We start from the raw sequence: 19,513 nt of genomic DNA, 5'->3' as shown, positions 1-19,513 counted from the left end.
TCCTGAGCTGTACTGCTTTGGGTGTGCAAGAACTGTAACTCCAAATAAATTGCTCCTCTCTCCAGTAGAGTCTAAAGAGAATGGTGGGCATGATCATCTTTAAAGGAAAGTATATAGACCTTTGTGTACCTAACATACCTTATCCACAGGTATCCCTGAACTGGCCTATAAAGCATTATATTCCATAGCCAGTTGGTTTAATACCTCAAGTTCATCTTCAAAGAAAATTTGATTATGACCATCTTTCCTTATGTCTTATTAGAAAGACAAAACACCACAGTATAGGCTGCATTTCTTTGTAGTTTTTTAAAAAAGAAAATGAAGTATATTTGATTTAAAATATGGTCTTATTGTAGTTTTGAACCCTAGCCTATAGTTTAAAATTCTTGCAAATGATTTGGGGGTATTTCATTATTTTTAAAATCTGACACTGAGAATGAACTAACTTATAGCAGAATTTTAGAGCCTGAAAGGACCTTCATTTTTAAGCCCTAACACAATGGTACTTTTAAATTTGTATTTCTGTGTGTGTGTGCGTGTGTGTGTGTGTGTGTGTGTGTGTGTGTGTGTGTGTGTGAGAGAGAGAGAGAGAGAGAGAAATGGGGGGAGAGATTTAAAGTGAGTTTAATATTTAAAATTCTTTTTGGAAGAGGAAGGGAAGAATCCAAGCTCACAGTACCTACACAAAAGATAAAAAGAATGTAGAAAAAATATAAACACATATAAATACAAGAGAATATATATTGTGTTCAGTGCTGGCTGCCACTACTTAAGAAGGCCACAGGCAAACTGAAATATACCAAGACAGAGTGAGGAAGTCAAGACAGCCAGAGGCTGGCAAGCTCTGCCTCACACGGCATGGCTAAAGAAATGTCTAACGGGAGAAGAGAAAAGCACTCCTCTCTCTCTAAGAACCTAGAAGCCGACAGGTAAGAGGAGGATTTGCCTTCAAGGGTAAGAAACTTCTTGAAGGAAGTTTCAGAGATTCCAGTCTCAGTAAATACTTCTTACTCATGGTGTTTGGAAAGGGTGTAAATGGGATGGGCCTCTTGATAAGATCACAACCACCCTAGCAAGAAACTATTCATTCAGAGGTTTGGAGGGATTCTCTGAGGGAAAAAGATGAGAATCTTGCATTGAAAGAAGGGACAGATGGCCTTCTAAGTCAGAGATTCTGTGAGGCCCAAACCAAGACCTCAGGATAGTCCTGACCAACTCTGAGCCCTGTCCAAGGTGCCGCCATGACAACCTTTGTTGAACTTCACTTCTACCCTATTTCATCTATCATCCTGGTCCTACCAGGAATGTAGATGAAATGTGGAGGTTAAGGGAGAGGAAGAGAGCGAAAGAGAGTCAGAGAGTTAAAGTGAACATAATTTTAAAAAGTGAACTGGAATGTGGTTCATTCAGTGAGAATATGATTTACTCTCTGTTGTAGATGAAAACATCAATTCCACAAGGACAAAACTATGACCTAATGAGGCCCAAGCCAAAAGAACATGTCTGAGGAGGAAAAGGAAACATTTCCAGCACTGGGAAGTTGAGCCTGGGTGTCCGCCAGCCATGTCTTGCACTGACTTCTGGAAAGAAACTCTGGAACTAGATCCATTACTGAGTTATGTACCGGAAACTCTCCAAATCCAAGTTCCAGATTTTTGGCACACCTGAAGTGGTCATGCTTTCCTCTTGATTTTGCAAAGATTGCTTGATTTTTACAGTGGATTTGTTTGGCAATTATTATTGAGAATGTATGCAACACAGATGACAATCCTGATTCCCATTTTAGAGAGCAATAGACATAACAGCAATGTGTACAGGAGCATCAAAGACTACGTCAGGTGTCCGTTATCTTGGCTTTGTTCTAACACTTCTCATTGTTTGTGAGGCTTAAACTTCTGAGTAACTCTAGGCCAGTGGTTCTCAAAGTTCAGCCTGCATGAGAATCAACCAGAAGGCTTATTGAAAACAAGTTGCTGGGTCCAACTGCCCAAATTGTAGCTCTGGGCTGGGGCCTGAGAATTTACATGTCTAACAAGTTCCCAGATGATACCGATTCTGCTGGTCCCAGAACCACATTTGAGAACTACTACCTAAGATCAATGGCTGGTCCCAGCCCCAGCTACATCTGCACTTAATTAAAAGATGGTGACCTCTTCCCCACATCCCCCATCTCCACAGATGTTAACTTCATTATATAGGATCCATGCATAGTGCCCTTCTGATTAAACTTCCTCAGTGGACTCAACTAAGCATTTCCCATGAAGACCACCCAGAAACCTCAGAAGGTCTTAAGTCTGTGTGTGTGTGAATTTTAATTCTCAGTGCTATACAAGGGACAAGACGTTTTGTAGGGCCTACCGAACCCTACAAAATTTGGCCTTGGTTACTTTAAAAATTCCTTTCTCCACAGCACTTCACGGCAACAAGGATGTTCTACATTTCTCCTGTTAATGAGATCCAGGTTTAAAATTTTAGAAGGAGCCTTTTCAGAGCAAGAACCCCAACTTAGGGGCATCCAGTCACTAGAACCATAATGCAATTAATCCCAAGTCTACTTAAAAAGAAGGAAAATGAAATGCAAGAATTGAGTAAAAATTAACTTAAAATTCAATGCTTATACCACATATATGCATCATAAGATATATAAAATTATTATTTATTGAATCTGAAGCAGTCCAAATGGCTATACTGGCTAACTGTAAAAGATAAAATCCTGGTCATATATTTTAAATTATAATGTGCTTATTTTTTTATTAAATCTAAGTTTAGAAAAATAGATTACTATGGATACTTGTCAATTCTTCCAATTAAAATGTACCAACTTAATAACCAAAAGAGGAAATAAAGTCTATTAAAATAAATATCTTTTTTTCTGAAGAAGGAGGAAAGTTGCAAGTTAAGGTGATTAAGTAAGAAGAGTGGGTTAAATGTCTGTAGTAACCAAATATTTGCACATCTGTACATACAGAAAGAATATGATTTAGCAAGCACTGATTGTTTCATCCAAAGGTTTTCTCTAGCCGAATTTACTAAGGATAATTAGAGAAAGGGAAATGAACAGAATCTGCTTCTAGTTTAGGTGAGGTACTGTGATTAAAAGTGCAAAAATGAACACTGTATACTTAACTAATACACTTCCAATATATGTCATAGCATGTCAAGAAAAAACACAAGATGAAAACATAAGATTACTGTTAAGTACCTTTAAAGGAATTCAGCGAGGCAGTGTAATCCTCAGTTTTTACAATATGCTGCTTTTTAACATAATTTCTTACATAGAGTAAATACTTAATACATTGTTTGTTGAGTTCACTTCCAGACTATGATCATTGTTGGGTCCTACACTAAAAACTGTGGTATTGTCTGAAATCACAAATGTTGAGATGACTATTTTTCTTCAACTTATAATAACTTCAAGTTCAAATGTCTTCTTCTTGCACTGTTTCCCTCAGAAGTCTTTTTCTGAGGAGAAGTCAGTCTTTTAGTCCTTCTTTCAGAAATTATCTGTTGATGAGCATTGTGGAAGTTTGGTCTGACTCCCCAAAGTTAAAGCAGAGGTTTTTTTTTTTGCCATTAAGCATATGGAGAGAGAATAACATTTGCAGGCTGTGGTGTGGGTTTTTTCTCTTTGGCATCACAGAAAGACACCAACTTTATTCTGTAATTCACCAGCATAAGCAGGAATGGACTGAGTGCAGAGAAGCCTGAAGAGAGGGCTGTGAGGACAGCTGGAAAAAAGACACAGGCTGCCAAGCCTTTCAAGAAATAGACTAAGATAAAATGAGAAATCCAAAGTGGAGTGATCAGCCACATTAATAAAATACTAAACTTGGCCCCTCTAAGGATTTCAATCTCTGAATCATCGTCTCCAATCCAGATGTCACCGTATGTCATCTTCTTTCTCTCCGAAAGCAGAAAAGACATCCAGAAACAGACAAAGACTAAGGTGGCTAAAGGAAGAACATCAATCAGAACCAAAAACACTTCCTCATAGTAAAATTCTGCTTGCTTGTTTCCAAAGTCGGTTACACAATCCATGTGAATCCTGTTTGTAGACAAGGGGTCTGTAGCATTTTCTGCATTCAGGTATTCTGATTTTCTAGTATAGAGTAAAACTGGGAGGTAGACTGCCACGCCTGCCACCCAAAGTGCAGAAACCACCTTCAAGGAATGCTTCTGATGGTCCGGGTTTGGAGGCTCACTCAAGGGGTGGAGAGTCTGGTACAGCTTCTGGTGGTAGAGCAACGCGAAGTGTAACATGAACCAGATGGCCAGGGATGTCGTCAGCGCTGCCGTGAAGCGCAGAACTTTGCAGCCAGATGAATCCAACATGCAACCAGAAGAATAAACAATTTTCATGACATTCACCACCAAGTTCTTAATGAGGTGGACAAATATAAGACTGAAAATCAGAAGAAAGGATGTCTCTGGACGCCCGGTCATACACTTCCTTGTAGAATAAAATAAACACAGGTTTCCAACAAAGCTCACAAGGATTAGAAGGATGCAAGTGACGATTTCAAGCACATCCACAGAGGACTTCATGGTAAATGGCGAGTCAGTGAGCTCAGCTGGCTGCTTCTTCAGCTGGAGTCATAAGGCACTTGGAAAACTTTGAAGAAGTCTTTAGTAAGAAGACCTGGGTTTTTCTAAGCCACTACGTTGACACACTCCTCAGCTGGTGTCACTCTAATAATTCAGAGATGGTTTGCAACAGAATTATGCTTGTTCCAGTGCCGAGCCATTGGAAACAAAACAGCTTCTCAAGAGGATTCTGTTTTATCATCTCTAGAGATTGAACTATAATGAGAAAGTTCTAGGTATCATCACTTAATTAAAAGTTCTCAGAAATGTATTTATAGCACAGTAATGCAATTTCCTAGATACAGTGTGATACAATTTTCAACAACCATGAGGCAGAGGAGAAAATTAACTGTGTGACAACAAAGGACAGGTGGCCAGAGGTTGAAATGACCCTCTCCACTCAAAAAATATTAAAGACACGGGGGTGTGTGAATAACAATGAAGGTTTCCAAATAACAAAATTATGTATTACCGATGACATTAATAACATGATAGAAATTTATGAAGGATAGCAGTTTTCTAATGTCTCTACCATTTTTGCAGAACAGGAATACTATTACCTCTTCTGATGATCCCTTGGGGGTTGTTAGGATTACAAAACAGATGATAGAAAATACTTGTGAGGTCACAGGGAAGGGAATAAAGAAGACAGGGAGGGAGGGAGGGAGAAGGGAAGGGAGGAAAGGAGACATTTTCACAAACATGGGCACTATGTCCGAAACCAAAACTTTAAACTACTGGTTAAAGAAACAATTTGATATTCAAAAGTCATTAGGGAGGCCCACCACTCAACCCTCCACCTCTGCACCCCACTGCCAATTGGGCACAAGCAACTAGGAAAAGATTTCTGTCCTCAGTATGACGACAGAGTACGGAGCAAGGACAGAAAAACAGGACTGAAACATGCTGCTCATGTAATCACTTTCTGAATGAGTTCTGTTAGTCATTCCCAGGAGAAACTATTTTCCCTCTGCTCTACATGCTTGTAGATTCCACTGTCAATCATCCTATCCTGTACTGTTGCAACACATGCTTCGCTCTGACCCAGGGGTGCTCTGGAGCCAGCTCGCACTGACTTGAGCAACTGTGTGCATCTCTTCCCAGCTCTGTGCTCAGCAACTCCAGAGCAGTTGCTTGGAAGTTTGAAACTGGGTATCCCGAAAGCATTTACACCATGGAAATCAGCAAATGCTGCAACTCAGGGCTTTGGGTGGGGGAGGAATTGTTTTACTAGGACAATACTGGCCTGACCAAAAAATACAGAATAGAGTGATAAGATATGAGCTGGTATTTTACCTACATAATGATAAGATCAGTATTAGCTATGTTTTTTCCAGTAGTCATGTATGGATGTGAGAGTTGGGCTATAAAGAAAGCTGAGCACTGAAGAATTGATGCTTTTGAACTGTGGTGTTGCAGAAGACTCTTGAGAGTCCCTTGGACTGCAAGGAGATCCAACCAGTCCATCCTAAAGGAGATCAGTCCTGAATATTCACTGGAAGGACTGATGCTGAAGCTGAAACTCCAATACTTTGGCCACCTGATGTGAAGAACTGATTCATTAGAAAAGACCTTGATGCTGGGAAAGACTGAAGGCAGGAGGAGAACGAGTTGACAGAGGATGAGATGGTTGGATGGCATCACCGATTCAATGGGCCTGAATTTGAGCAAGCTCCGGGAATTGGTGATGGACAGGGAAGCCTGGCCTGCTGCAGCCCATGGGGTCGCAAAGAGTCAAACACGACTGGGTGACTGAACTGAACTGAACCCTTTCAATAAGGGTACGAGTAAGTGGTTTATAGCAGTGTTAACAAGGAGGAAAGTTGGACCTTACAATTCCACCCAAGGGAGGTAAGCTTGGGGGCTGACATTTCCTACTAAACTCCTTATCCCCAGTTGGCTGTTAAGACAGGTAGCCAACTCAGAGTCCCCACACCACATTTTTCTTCCCTAAGAAACACCCATTACCTCAGTGTCAACTGCAGTCAAACAGGCACCTCTGAATTTATAATAATAACAATAATACAGTAATAACACAATAATATTGCTCATACTGGTCACCATTTATTTAACATAAATTTGGGCCAAACACTGTTTTGGTGTTCTGCTTTATAAATACGATCTCATTTAATCCTTAATGACATTCTTATATCACTAATGAGAAAGTAAAAGACCAGAGAGGAAAGCAAATTGCTCAAAGCTGCTAAGAAATAGATACAGGACTCAAAGTCAGGTGTGACTGATTCTGAAACCACTGGTTCTTTACCAGCACCTCTCCACAGTGCTGTCCGACTGTGGGTTTTCTGTTGACAGTTCTTGATAGTTTATTGATCATTTACAATTGGTACACCCAACCTATAGAGCCCATAATATGCACTTCTTGATAAAGAGTTTTCTTGGGTTTATAATACACAAGTCATGTAGATGTTTTGCATAGCAGTCTTCTCCCTTCTCCTTCAACAATAATAACATACATTAAGGGCATTTACACTTTTGAATATCATAAAGATCTTTAAATATTCTGTACACCAGTTCAAGATGCCTTACATGAAAGAGAAAAGAGTTGATATCAGCAGAAGTGAGGACCCCATTCCTGATCATATTTAAGCAGAGGCACAATGATCTCCCGGAGTGAGTCTGTAGATTATTGAAAAACAACCCTAAATAGAAGACAACATACAGCCACCTTGAGATTTAATTTTGTGGTAGGGAATGAAGAAATTGTGTATTTGACACTATTTTTCAAATATGTTGACATAGTAACAATTTATGGCAAACACTCTTAGAGCTGAGGGCTAAGGGTAAAAATGTTTTTAAACCCCCTTCTCTAAAGGCTTACATAAACATTTGTTTTTCAAAGGATTAGCAAACATGTAATATGTTCCTTGGCAGCAGAGCAAAAGTGTAAAATATAAATGTCATTTTTTTCCTTCAAGGTTATTTACATATCTTGACGGTATATATTAGAAGTGTATATTAAAAATAGCACACATTAAAATATAAGGGGAGTAAAACTGATTTTTGTGAATGTTGTCTTGACTGATGGATAATGCTTTTGTTAACCATGGCACAGTATAGCTAAGGAGGCTCCTCTGTGAGACTGCCTCACTTGGCTGTCTACCGAGAACTACTGTGCGCCCCGCTCAGCACTGGACTCCAAGGTGATGCACAGAAATGGAGGCCACTGTCCCTGCCTTCAAGAGCTGTGCAGTTTAGTTGTAAGAACACACTGAAGTTTAACGCTATGTTAATATATATTATTTATATTACATGTATGGGGCTCCCCAGGTGGCGCTAGTGATAAAGAACCCACCTGCCTGCCAGTGCAGGAGACCTTAGAGGTGTGGGTTCGATCCCGTGGTCGGGAAGATTCCCTAGAAAAAGGCATGGCAACCCACTCCAGTATTCTTGCCTGGAGAATCCCATGGACAGAGGAGCCTGGTGGGCTACAGTCCGTGGGGTCACAAAGAACTGGACATGACTGAAGTGACTTAGCACACACACACTCAAACCTACTACATGTATATATATATATATATATATATATATATATATATACACACACACACGCACACATATCATTTAAGATAAATGTAAATACATTATTTACTAATAACTAATAAATCATGAATAATACAATGTGATAAACTGTGTGGTCACGAGTACAAGAATAAAACACTCAAGAGAAGAGAAGACCCCGGGTGGCCAGAACCACTTTTAATCTCCAATTCACAGGAAAGGAAACTGAAGCATGGAGAACCAGCAGAAGAGGTGGCACAGAACCTCAGACTTTTTGCTTTCAACAGATCTTTTTGAAAGAGAAAGGGAAGGGGGAAAGCAAAGCTGACTGACTTGTGAAGCAGAGCTGTTAAGAAACCTGGGTGCCAACCCCAAGGCTCCCCTGGAGCTGCAGTGATGAGCTGCTGACGGCCGAAAGCCCCTTTCTGAGAGGCAGTAATGGGGCCCAGAGCAGGGGGGCACAGGAAGCCCACCTATCTCCTCCTCCTCCTCCTCCAAGGACTGCATCCTCCCTCAAGGAAGGTAACTGTCCTGTGTACATTTCAAGGAGGAAAGAAAAAGAAAAAAAAAAAAACACGTTTCCTTTGGAAACTAAACACTGGCTCTGCCAATCCAACTTCACTGAGGTCATTTGAGAACTGAGGAGTTCAAAGGTTCTCTACAGCTTCGATTTACTTTGGCATAAGATTTAACAGAAAAAGAACTAAGGGAGAATTTATATGGCCCAGGCTGTTTTCCAAGTCGCAAACTGCTAAAGCTATTTAGAATTTACTTTAACTTGCAATCACATGTAAAGTGGCTCAGATGTAAATGCTTTCCGTGTGGCTTAAGGCAATCTAGGTTTCCTCAAACGCACATGTGCGATTCTAATAGTAAAGATCTGGATTCGAAATCGCAGAGTATTTACTTTGGGTTCCTCATGATTAGAGGCTGCTGTTACTTTATGCAACGTCGGGTGGGAGTGGAAGAAATAAAACACGCTGCCTTCATTTGGGCATTAAGTTCTCACAGTAGCGCTAAGATAAACAAATCTTACAGGCTGAGAGAAGGGCATTTACTCCTTTAAATTGAGTATGTAATACAAATCAATGTCTTTGAAGACGAGATGCCTGAAACTTAATTCTAAGTCTGGATCTACAGGAGGGCACTGATTTATTGTAATGATCAGTATAGCACGTATGGGGGAAGGGCACACCTTCTGGAGGGTGGTGCTGCTCTGGCCAAGCAGGATAATCCACCAAGTCACACAGAGATGCTGCTTGAAGCTGTCTGTGGCCAGGAACAAATTGATATTTGCATTTTTATATAGAACGAAATGGGGGAAATTACCAAATCCTTTATCTTGTAATCAATGGCTGCCTGTAGGTTGTTTTAATTCTCTCCAAGGCAGTGATTTTGTGATTGGCCTGGGGAAGACTGAAAACGCCCTAGCTCCAAATTGGAAGTGACTGGAGAGCAACTTCAGGCTGGCTGGGGCCAGAGCAATTAAATGGTAATTGCCTTTTAGATATACTAATGTTGCTAATTATATTAGTGTGCTAAGTGCTGGGAAATGCGGGTAAGAGCTCCAGGCCACTCTGGTGGGGAAACGGAGCTCAGATTGATTAAGCCTGGCACTGAGCTGGACCCTCTGCATATGTTCTCTCCTCAAACCCTCTCAGGAACTGAAAAGGAATTGCTAGCTTCAGTAGAGCTGAGGAACTTGCCTGCTTGGTTTCAGTCGTACCTGACTGAATCGTGAGTCCCACCAGGGTTCCGGGGCTCCACAGAGCAGGGGATGGGCAGGCCTTGAGCAGGAGTGGGGACAAATACTGGATTCAAAGCCGAAAGAAATGTGGTAGCAGAGAAAGCTGAGAGCATTGGAGAACCAGGCCGTGAAGAAACAGTCTGCTAGAATGAGGACCGTGGTGGGGGTCTTTCCTTGCTGCATGTAGAAAGAAAGGGCCCAGGATGGGGAATCTTTGTGGGCAGTATCTGGGGTAGCCTCTCCATCAGAACATGGGAGGCTAGGAAGGGAGGAGCTGCCATCGCGGAGAAGAGTGGCCCCCATGTCCAAGGCTGAAAGGCCTGGAGAAGCTGGAAGTAAAGGGGAGCGGGCAGTACATACACAGGACCCTTTCTAGGGCAGCCTGTGAGAATGGGCAAGTATGTCTGCGGGAGTCCGGACATGTCCCTAGGAACCTACACACGACACTCCCTAGGCCAACCTCTGAGAATGGCAAAGTCTGTCCCTAGGAATCTGAAGCTATAGGACCTGGGTTAATTCATGAACAGATTGTGAAAGGTTTGTCAGGTTATATCTGCTCTTAGCCTCAGACTCCTAATAAAGGTTTCCCAGAGACAATGAAAGTCGCTCAGCTGTGTCCGACTCTTTGCGACCCCATGGACTATATGGGTAGCCTGGAGAATTCCATGGACAGAGGAGCCTGGCAGGCTACAGTCCATGGGGTCGCAGAGAGCCGGACACAAGTGAATGACTTTGACTAACACTTACATATTGGGCTTCACTGGTGACTCAGCAGGCAAAGAATTTGTCTGCAATGCAGGAGACTTGGGTTCAATCCCTGGGTTGGGAAGATCCCCTGGAGAAGGGAATGGCTACCCACTCCAGTATTCTTGCCTGGAGAATTCCATGGACTACACAGTCCATGGGGTTGCAAAGAGTTAGACACGACTGAGCGACTTTCACTTTCTTTTAGACACAATGAAATATATATACTTTTATGTGTGTATAAGTGTGTGTATAAACAAGCATACATATATATTTGTATGCATATGAGGTGTGTGTAATAAGGTTGAGTGAGTGAAGTCGCTCAGTTGTGTCCGACTCTTTGTGACCCCGTGGACTGTAGACTACCAGGCTCCTCCGTCCATGGGATTCTCCAGGCAAGAATACTGGAGTGGGTTGCCATTTCCTTCTCCAGGGGATCTTCCCGACCCAGGGATCGAACCTGGGTCTCCCGTGTTGCAGGCAGATGCTTTAACCTCTGAGCCACCAGGGAAGCCTGTGTAATAAGGTTAGCATAGGTCAAATGAAATCATGAGCCCAGTCTGAAGGCTACAAAGTCTTGTATAACTGCCATTTTTTGTGAGTACTTACTTCCTAAAATCCTAAGACAGTCTAGAGGTGCTTTCTGCTTGTAAGTGGAAGGTGCTACATGGCTCTTTGCAAGGGCTGGAATTCTAAATGCACTGTCTCTGCAGCCTAAGCTCGGTTCCTTGGCAGGCAGTTGTGGAAAACTCCCCCCACCTTCTCCAGGCTTGACTCCAGCCCTAAGTCCCTTGGTCTACATCTCTACTCTACTGTCTGAGGATTAAACCCATCACTCTGACACACACATCCTCAAGTCTCACCAACCCGACAAATAGAACCCATCCCAGGGACTTTTCTGGTGGTCCAGTGGCTAAGACGCTGTGGTCCCAATGCAGGGGACCCAAATTCAATCCCTGGTCAGGGAACTAGATCCCTATACTGCAACTAAGAGTTCACAACTGCAATTAAGAGTTCACAACTGCAACTAAGATGGAAGATCCCATGTGCTGCAACTAAGACCCAGCGCAGCCAGATAAATAATAATCAAAAAAACACATCCCAGCTTTGGATTCCATCCCATCTCTTCTCTCCTTTCATCTGAACATCTTAAGAGGGGCATCTGCATTCATGCTCTTTTTACTTCTTAACACACCACAACTTTCTACTTCTTCTAAGATCAGCTTCTACTACTAAATCCAGTAACACCTGACTTGTCTGATATTCTTCCTTCTTTTCCTTTAAGGGTCTAATAAAAAATTAGGTCAAAGGTCTTGGTCCACTGTTGCTATACACCAAAAACTAACACAACATTGTAAATCAACTATACTTCAATTTAAAAAAAAAAAAAGTCTCACAACTATGTCAAATATCTGAAGAAGAAGCTGAACACAGATGCTTATTTTTTTAGATGAATTAAATGTGGTGGGTTGCTTTAGGATATTTTTCAGCTTCAAATCATTTAAAATCAATCAAGAGACACGCTGCAAGTCGTCATCAGTTTCCTGCACCATCCTAGGCGCTATGGCAAATAGGGATTATGTTTTCTGTTTTCCTTTTCCCCTTTGTACTTTAAGTCATGTTGGATTGATCCTCAGGCTTACTTCTAGTTCCACATTCGTTTCCCGTTTTCCTGGGCCTGACTCTTCCAGGTGAGGTGAGGGGAGCAAACTTCAACCAAAGGGGCCCTGGTCAGTCTCAGCCTCCTTCCACAGAGTCTCCCAGGGAAGGAACTCTGTCATTTGCGCACCAAGTTCCTTCTGGGAAGCAATGACAACCGGCAGAACAGTCTACACAGCATGGATATGTGACTCCTTGCACTGTTGGCAGTAAGTGCAACAAACTTAGGGAGACAAACAAGAGAAGCCATGGTACCTAGAAATTCAATGTTTCAAACATAGCTTCTTTCTCTCTCAACCATATAGTTCATCTGTGATTCAAACCCTTATCAAACTTTCCAAACTCCATCCTCCAAGGTGAAGATAGTTGGAGCACATGTTGCTACATTATTCAACTCATGTGCATGTACTTGTTATCATTATATCATTATGGCGGAGCTGGGGCGGGGTGGGTGGAGCACTTCTAAGGCTTCTGAGCATGGTTCCTGCTCAGTTCAGCCTCAGTTGGACTGCTGCTTCACTCGTCAGGCTCCAATCGAGCCCTTGGCTCGCTCCCTTATTATCTAGTCATATGTCGACATTCTCCAGTTTCCTCTTCTCCCATTTAAGCTGATTCTGCACTTGGTAACCAGTACACGTTCCTATGAGTTCTATGACTTCACACATTCCATTTCTACTGATAAGCCTCAAAACAGCCCTGCTCTAACTCACTTCAGTTCTCTTCAGTCAACACGGCAGTTCCCTGCACATCTTTGAGCTTCACAGAGGACAAACCTGGCTCTCCACCATTTGCTCCATTCCTGGGGTCAAAAAATACCCAGATTTCTGAATTTCCAACATATCCCCTGTGGTGATTTATAGTGGTAATCCTTGTACCTCAGAGGGCAATGACATTTATATTCACCTCACACTCTTGACAGATCTCTACTCCATCATCCAATGATCACAGGCATGTAAGTGATAGAGACTCAAATCTTCATCTGTAAAATAGGAATTTGATCTCTGAGGGTTTTTAAAAATTTTTTTTAAATTGAGGCATTGTTGACTTACAATGTTGTGTCTGTTTCAGGTATGCAGGGCCTCCCAGGTGGCTCAGATGGTAAAGAATCTGCCTGCAATGCAGGACACCCAGCTTCGATCCCTGGGTTGGGAAGATCCCCTGGAGAAGGAAATGGCAACCCACCCCAGTATCCTGGCCTTGAGAGTCCCATGGACAGAGGGGCCTAGTCCATGGCGCTGCAAAGAATCAGACACGACTGAGTGACTAACACACACCTAGCCCACATACAGCAAAGTGATTCAGTTATATATATATAAGTATCTGAATATATATACTTTTTTCAGATTCTTTTCCATTATAGGTTATTACACGATATTGAATAAAATTCCCTATGCTATACAGTAAGTCCTTGTTGTTTATCTGTTTTGTATATAGTAGTCCAACTCTTTGTGACCCCATGGGCTGTAGCATACCATGCTCCTCTGTCCATGGGATTTTCCAGGTGAGAATACTGTAGTAGGTTGCCGTTTCCTTCTCCAGAGGATCTTCCCGACCCAGGGATCAAACCTGGGTCTCCCACATTGTAGGCAGACACTTTACCGTCTGAGCCACCAGCGAACCTGTATATAGTAGTGTGTATATGTTAATCCTAAATTCCTCATTTATCCTTTCCCCTTTGGTATCTGTAAGTTTGTTTTTGAAATCTGTGAGTCTATTTCTGGTTTATAAATAAGTTCATTTGTATCATTTATAAAATATTCCACATATAAGTGGTATCATATGATATCTGTTTTTCTCTGCCTGACTTACTTCTCTTAGTATGATAATCTCTAGGTCTATCCATGTTGCTGCAAATGGCATGATTTCATTCTTTTTATGGCTGAGTAATAGTATACACACACACACACACACACACACACATATATATATATACACACCACATCTTCTTTATCCACTCATCTATTCATGGACATTTAGGTTACTTACATGTCTTGGCCATTGTAAACAATGCTGCTCTGAACACTGGGGTGCATGTATCTTTCACACTAGAATTTTATCTGGATATATTCCCAGGAGTGAGATTGCTGGATCATATGGTAACTCTGAGGGTTTTGTAAAGAGTTAATGAGATCACAGAGGCAAAGTCCTTGGAACAGTGCTCAACAGATATTAGTTGTTATTGCTTTTATTATTATTTTCACTACAGATCTACTACAATATCCCCAGTAATAATAAAAAAATTACTCAATGTATTAAGGCCAGTGATGATTAAGAAATCAGGATCCTGCAGCTGGAATTGAAAACATTCACACATGTTACCCTCCATTTTCCATTGTTCCCAAACTGTATCCATCCTCCAGTGCTAGAAAATTACAAGGGTCACCCTTTCAAAATCATTACCAGCCAGTTTTATAAAAGGTTAGAAGTTGACTGTGCTGACATAGGGCTGAGGAAACATGAAAGATCTTTCTCTCTTCTTCTATGTCTGGTCTGTCATTTGAAACTGATTATGTGGAAGGAGAAGATCAAATGATACTGATGGAAAAGCTGATCTGGAAAGCCCAGGGGACAGAATGAGCAAACATGCTGAACAAGATCATGCGGAGGCCCTTAAGGTCAGGGAGAGAGTTCTTCATCAAGGGATGACAATAACTCCACTCAGGGAGGCCTGCTTATCCAACTTCCCACAGTTTCCAGGTTACAGAGAGAGAGAAAGTCATCATAATATGAAAATATTCATGAATGGGCTGCTTTAGCCACTCTGAACTCAACATCCCACTCTGCTTACAAGCAGCATCTCTCTGTATCCATTAATCAACATCTGTGGAAACCCATCCCACATGGGCTATGGGATGTTTCCAACCCTCCTTCAATGCAACACGAATACAGTGCAAGTGGACTGGAAGCAAAACTGCAAAGCTTGCAAAAGATCAGGATCCATGAAGTCTGAAATTGTGTTGAGTAACTGCTTAAAATACACATCAGGTCACTGGAAAACGTTGGAGGGGTTAGTAATTCCAGAAACACATCAACAAGGATGATGGTGTAACAGATGTTTCACAAGAGAATAATTTGATGAGTAAAAGGTAAAGATAAGGCTTTGGATAACTTGATGAAGCACAAGGACCTTTTTTTTTTTTTTTGCAAAAATGACCATCATTATGTACTACAAAGACAAACACAAAATAAAGGATGTCACGTAACATAAATGTATAATTTTATTGAAAGAATTAACAGGCAATTCATTCTAAAGATCTAACCTAGGTCTCATTAAATACAAACTGAGGCACAGATGGACTTATTTCCATAATTTCTATTTAATTTTTCAAGAGAGATTCGAATGATGAGAATTTTGTGTGTTTTACTATTTACTATGAAAACATGTTCAAGTTTTTAGTGACTTCACTTTTTAAGTGGGCTTTTATTCCTCTCCTGATTATTCTCAGATAATAAGGGCCTCTGGTACACATAATCATACTTTTTTTTTCCATGAGGATACTTGGAGACTTTACAAAATAAAACTTAAGTGCTAAGTGAAAGGGATCCAAAAAGCCATTTCTCCTCTTCAAGTAGAGTTCCAGCTAATGAATTTCATGAATCTAAAGAGACAGTACTGTTTTTGAGCAGCTTCCACATGCCAGGCAGTTCACATGCCTAACTTGTAAAACTTGCAACCACCCTGCAAAGTAGTTATAACCATCCCTGTTTCAGAGACAGGACAACTGAGACATGGGGGTAAGCCAATTATTAGTTTACAAAGCAGGTCATTGTTGGAGAAAGGATTACAATCTACAGTGAATAATATTCCTAAGGCCCTCAGGAGACGGGATACTGGAGGCCGGAATGCTAGAGTTGGTGGGAACCAGTAGCTTTCAGCTCAGTCTCTAATATAACCCTATTCATTACCAATCTTCATGAGAAAGACACTTGCAATGTTAATTTCTGGGACTGGCTGAACAACTAGCCTGACGAGAAGACAGAAGGCCCGGAGCTCCAAGAGGCTCCAGGAATTCTGTTCAACTGGTGCTGCTATAGACAGCTGAAGCACTTCCAGGCACTTGCTTGTTGTGGGATACTCTTTTGAAGGGGAGGGCTGGCTATGTTACTAAATATTTAGGTCTCAAGCAGCCAAAAGCAATTCGACATCAAATGTTAAAATTCAAAAAGCATGGTGGGAAAGTGTTTACAGGTGCTCCCTGGAACAATGTTTTCCCACTTCTGCATTAAAAGAGCCCTGCCACAAGTACAAAAAAATCAACTCTGACTACATAAAGAGGTGCTTAAAATCCAGCAGGTTCTCCAAGTTGCAGCATGTTCCTTACCCAGGAATCCTTGGAGCATGCACCATCACGTGTGGCTACAAATAACAGCAACACATGCTAGAGACCCAGCTCTTTATCTCTACAACTACAGATTCATGGGCTGATGAGCACTTGGCTTTTAAAGACATATTCTGCTCTACCTTTTTCCGAAAAAATAAAATGAATATGACTTTCCTCTAATAGCTATTATAATTCTCTCATAAGATCTTATTAAATAAAGGTATTCACTGATTCAGTAAGCTTTGTGAAGAAAGGCATAGAGAATCCGCAAAGTTTATTTGTTCTGTTCAAGATTTAAACATATGTTGTCACTCGGGGCAAAAGAATATTCAGTGTGAAATTACTCAGAAATTTAAATGCTGTGACATTATTTTGATAATTCAAATCTAACTAAAATCTAGGCTTCAGAGCATAGTTTAGTAAATTATTCTGGGCTTAAACGATAGATTTCTCTGTCTTAAAACAAAAATGACAAAGTACTGTTTTTGAAACCATTCTTATTTTTATACCAACTATATGGAATCATTTCCTATCTAGACAATTGTATATGAAGAACTTAAAAAAACACTTTAGAAAGTGTATTTAAAGGTTTCAGATAATTTTTAAAGCATTAAGTTAGAGGAAACTCTTAAAAAGCAAAGAATCAGACTTATTTTTAATAGATGTGATTTGTTACAAGGAAGACACAAATTCTTAGCTCTGGATCACCTTACGTCTTATTACATATATCCAGAAGTTTCTCTGAGTTCAAAAGTTCATAGCAACAATTTATAAGGGTCTTAGCTCTGAAGCAAGCCAGGAGGAAAGTGCTGCTTTTAATCAACACTCAGCTGCAATCCTTATGCTAAACATCTCACCAATTGGTGTGATGTAGAGTTGTTACATTGCCAAGACACCTCTCAGAAGTATGGTTTCCACAAGGTAAGTTCAGAAAAGTTACACAAATAACCTGCAGGTACACGCATTCCATATTTCCAACTTTTGAGAACTGCAGCCTTAGAGAAAAAAACATTGTGCATACATCCTAGAGATAAAGGAAGGAAAATGGTTTATTGTACTAGACAGAGACCAGGAAAAACGTGCTTTTCTCCTGGAAGTCTGATAATGTCTCTCTTTGTAGGCTGGAGTCCCCAAAGTGAGACTCTAAGAAGAGACAAAAGGTGGCAAACACAGGGGAATTCGAAGGGATTCCATTGCATATAAGGCTTCCCTTGTATATAAAAAAGAAATTTTCTAAGTCTGAAATGTAAGCCTGTTTTGGGGTACAGAAGGACTGGAGACGAACACTAAAGTGATAAAGATATCTCTTCCTAAAAGATACAAGGCTCTTCTTTCCCTCCTTCTCCTTTCCCTCTCCCTTCTCTACTTCCTTCCTGCCACACATTTATCGAGCATCATGTGTTAGATTCAGCCACTGAGCATTCAGCAGTGAATAAGCAAGACAGGCTCACTGCCCTAAGAAAACTCATTTGTTAAAATATAGTCCCCTGTGTTATACAGTCGGTGCTTTTGTTTATCTATTTTATATATAGTACTATATATATGTTAATCTCAAACTCCTAAGTTATCCCTCCCCTGTCCACTTCCTTTGGGAACCAAAAGTTTGTTTTCTGTGTCTGAGTCTCTTTCATAAATAAGTTCCTTTGTATCATTTTTTTTTTAGATATCGCACATAGGTGGTATCATATGATATTTGTTTTCCTCTGTCTGACTTACTTCACTTAGTATGATAATCTCTAGGTCCATCCATGTTGCTGCAAATGGCATTATTTTATTCCTTTCTTATGGCTGAGTAGTATTTCATTGCGTATACATATAGATAATGGGAATGCTCTAAATGGGCATTGTCTGATGAGGTAGCCACGACAAGCTAGTATGCACTGCTCACTTGTAAGATGGCCATGGCCACTGAAGAGCTCCATTTCAGACTTTATTTCATTTTCATCTGTTATGTTTAAATTTAAATAACCACATGTGACTAATGGCTACCATACTAGACAGCACAATTCCAATGGGTTAATCAGACAATAAACAAACAAGTATATAAAGTATTTTCAGGTTTGGGTAAGAGCAACAAAGAAAAAAGGCAGACTGAGGATGACTAGGGGGAGAAGGTTGGACTTTTTAAATTATGGTGGATCAAGAAAGGGTTTTTTCTTAACAAAAGACATCAAGGCACACAAAATGTAGGGGAAGAGGATTCCAAGTAAAGGGAGCTGCCAGTGCAAAAGGTCTCCAGTGAGAGGGATTGCAACAGAAGGAAAGAGCGGGAAGGCTAACGTGGAGGAGAATAGGTGCAAGCAAGTTTGAGGAGACCAAGTCTGAGAAGCAGGTGGAGGGGTGGGGGTTCATGGCTTTATGGCCCATGGAAAGGAGTCTGAAGTTTACTCTGATGGTGGAGGGAAGCCAGTGAATGGTTGCAACCAGAGACAGTATCATAAGCTGATTTATATTTAATGAGATCAGACAAGCAGCTGGTTAGAGACCAAACTGCAAGAATGGAAGAGTAGAAACAGCACTCAGGAGGGAGCCCAGAGTCAGGCCTGATGCTGCAGTGGCTTGGCTAGGACCACTCCAGTGCCCGACTCCAGTGTGCTCAGAGGGTGGGGCCGACAGGCCTCGGAGATGCACAACTGGTGGTGAGAGTGCATGTGTGTGACAGAAAGGAAAGCAAGAAATCAAGGAGGTCGATTTGAAAGGGAACTGTAGGGCTAATCCCCAGTATCACTCTGGGGATGCAGTGCCATTTGAACTGTCGAACAGTGTGAGAAAAACATGGTGCTCAAACTCCCAGAAGCAGTCAAACCATAAAAGCCCTTATCAACATGTCAGGAAGCCTGTGTATGTGTGTGTATGTGTGTGTGTGTATAAAACTGTAAGTAAAATGTGCCCAATTATTTCAATCCAGTCAGAAAGAACTTCAGGCATATAAACTGTG

At 41.1% G+C, this 19,513-nt stretch overlaps 2 protein-coding genes across 8 annotated transcripts in view; both read right to left on the bottom strand.

Moving 5' to 3' along the window:
- Window positions 1–19,513, bottom strand: part of LOC122440083 (synuclein alpha interacting protein) — a 153,853-nt gene that overhangs the window by 86,886 nt on the left and 47,454 nt on the right. The window lies entirely within an intron of this gene.
- Window positions 583–6,015, bottom strand: LOC122440085 (neuropeptide Y receptor type 1-like). The gene has a single exon (XM_043465902.1). The coding sequence runs from the start codon at window positions 4,543–4,545 to the stop codon at window positions 3,574–3,576; it is 972 nt and encodes a 323-aa protein (XP_043321837.1). The 5' UTR covers window positions 4,546–6,015; the 3' UTR covers window positions 583–3,573.

Source organism: Cervus canadensis, chromosome 4 (genome assembly GCF_019320065.1).
Source record: "Cervus canadensis isolate Bull #8, Minnesota chromosome 4, ASM1932006v1, whole genome shotgun sequence".
Lineage (NCBI taxonomy): Eukaryota > Metazoa > Chordata > Mammalia > Artiodactyla > Cervidae > Cervus > Cervus canadensis.
Note: the sequence above shows the minus strand (reverse complement) of the source record. Positions and strands in the feature narration are given on the sequence as shown.

What these genes read in the sequence shown, in the direction of transcription:
- LOC122440085 (XM_043465902.1), bottom strand. Translation starts at nt 4,545, where the DNA reads ATGAAGTCCTCTGTGGATGTGCTTGAAATCGTCACTTGCATCCTTCTA.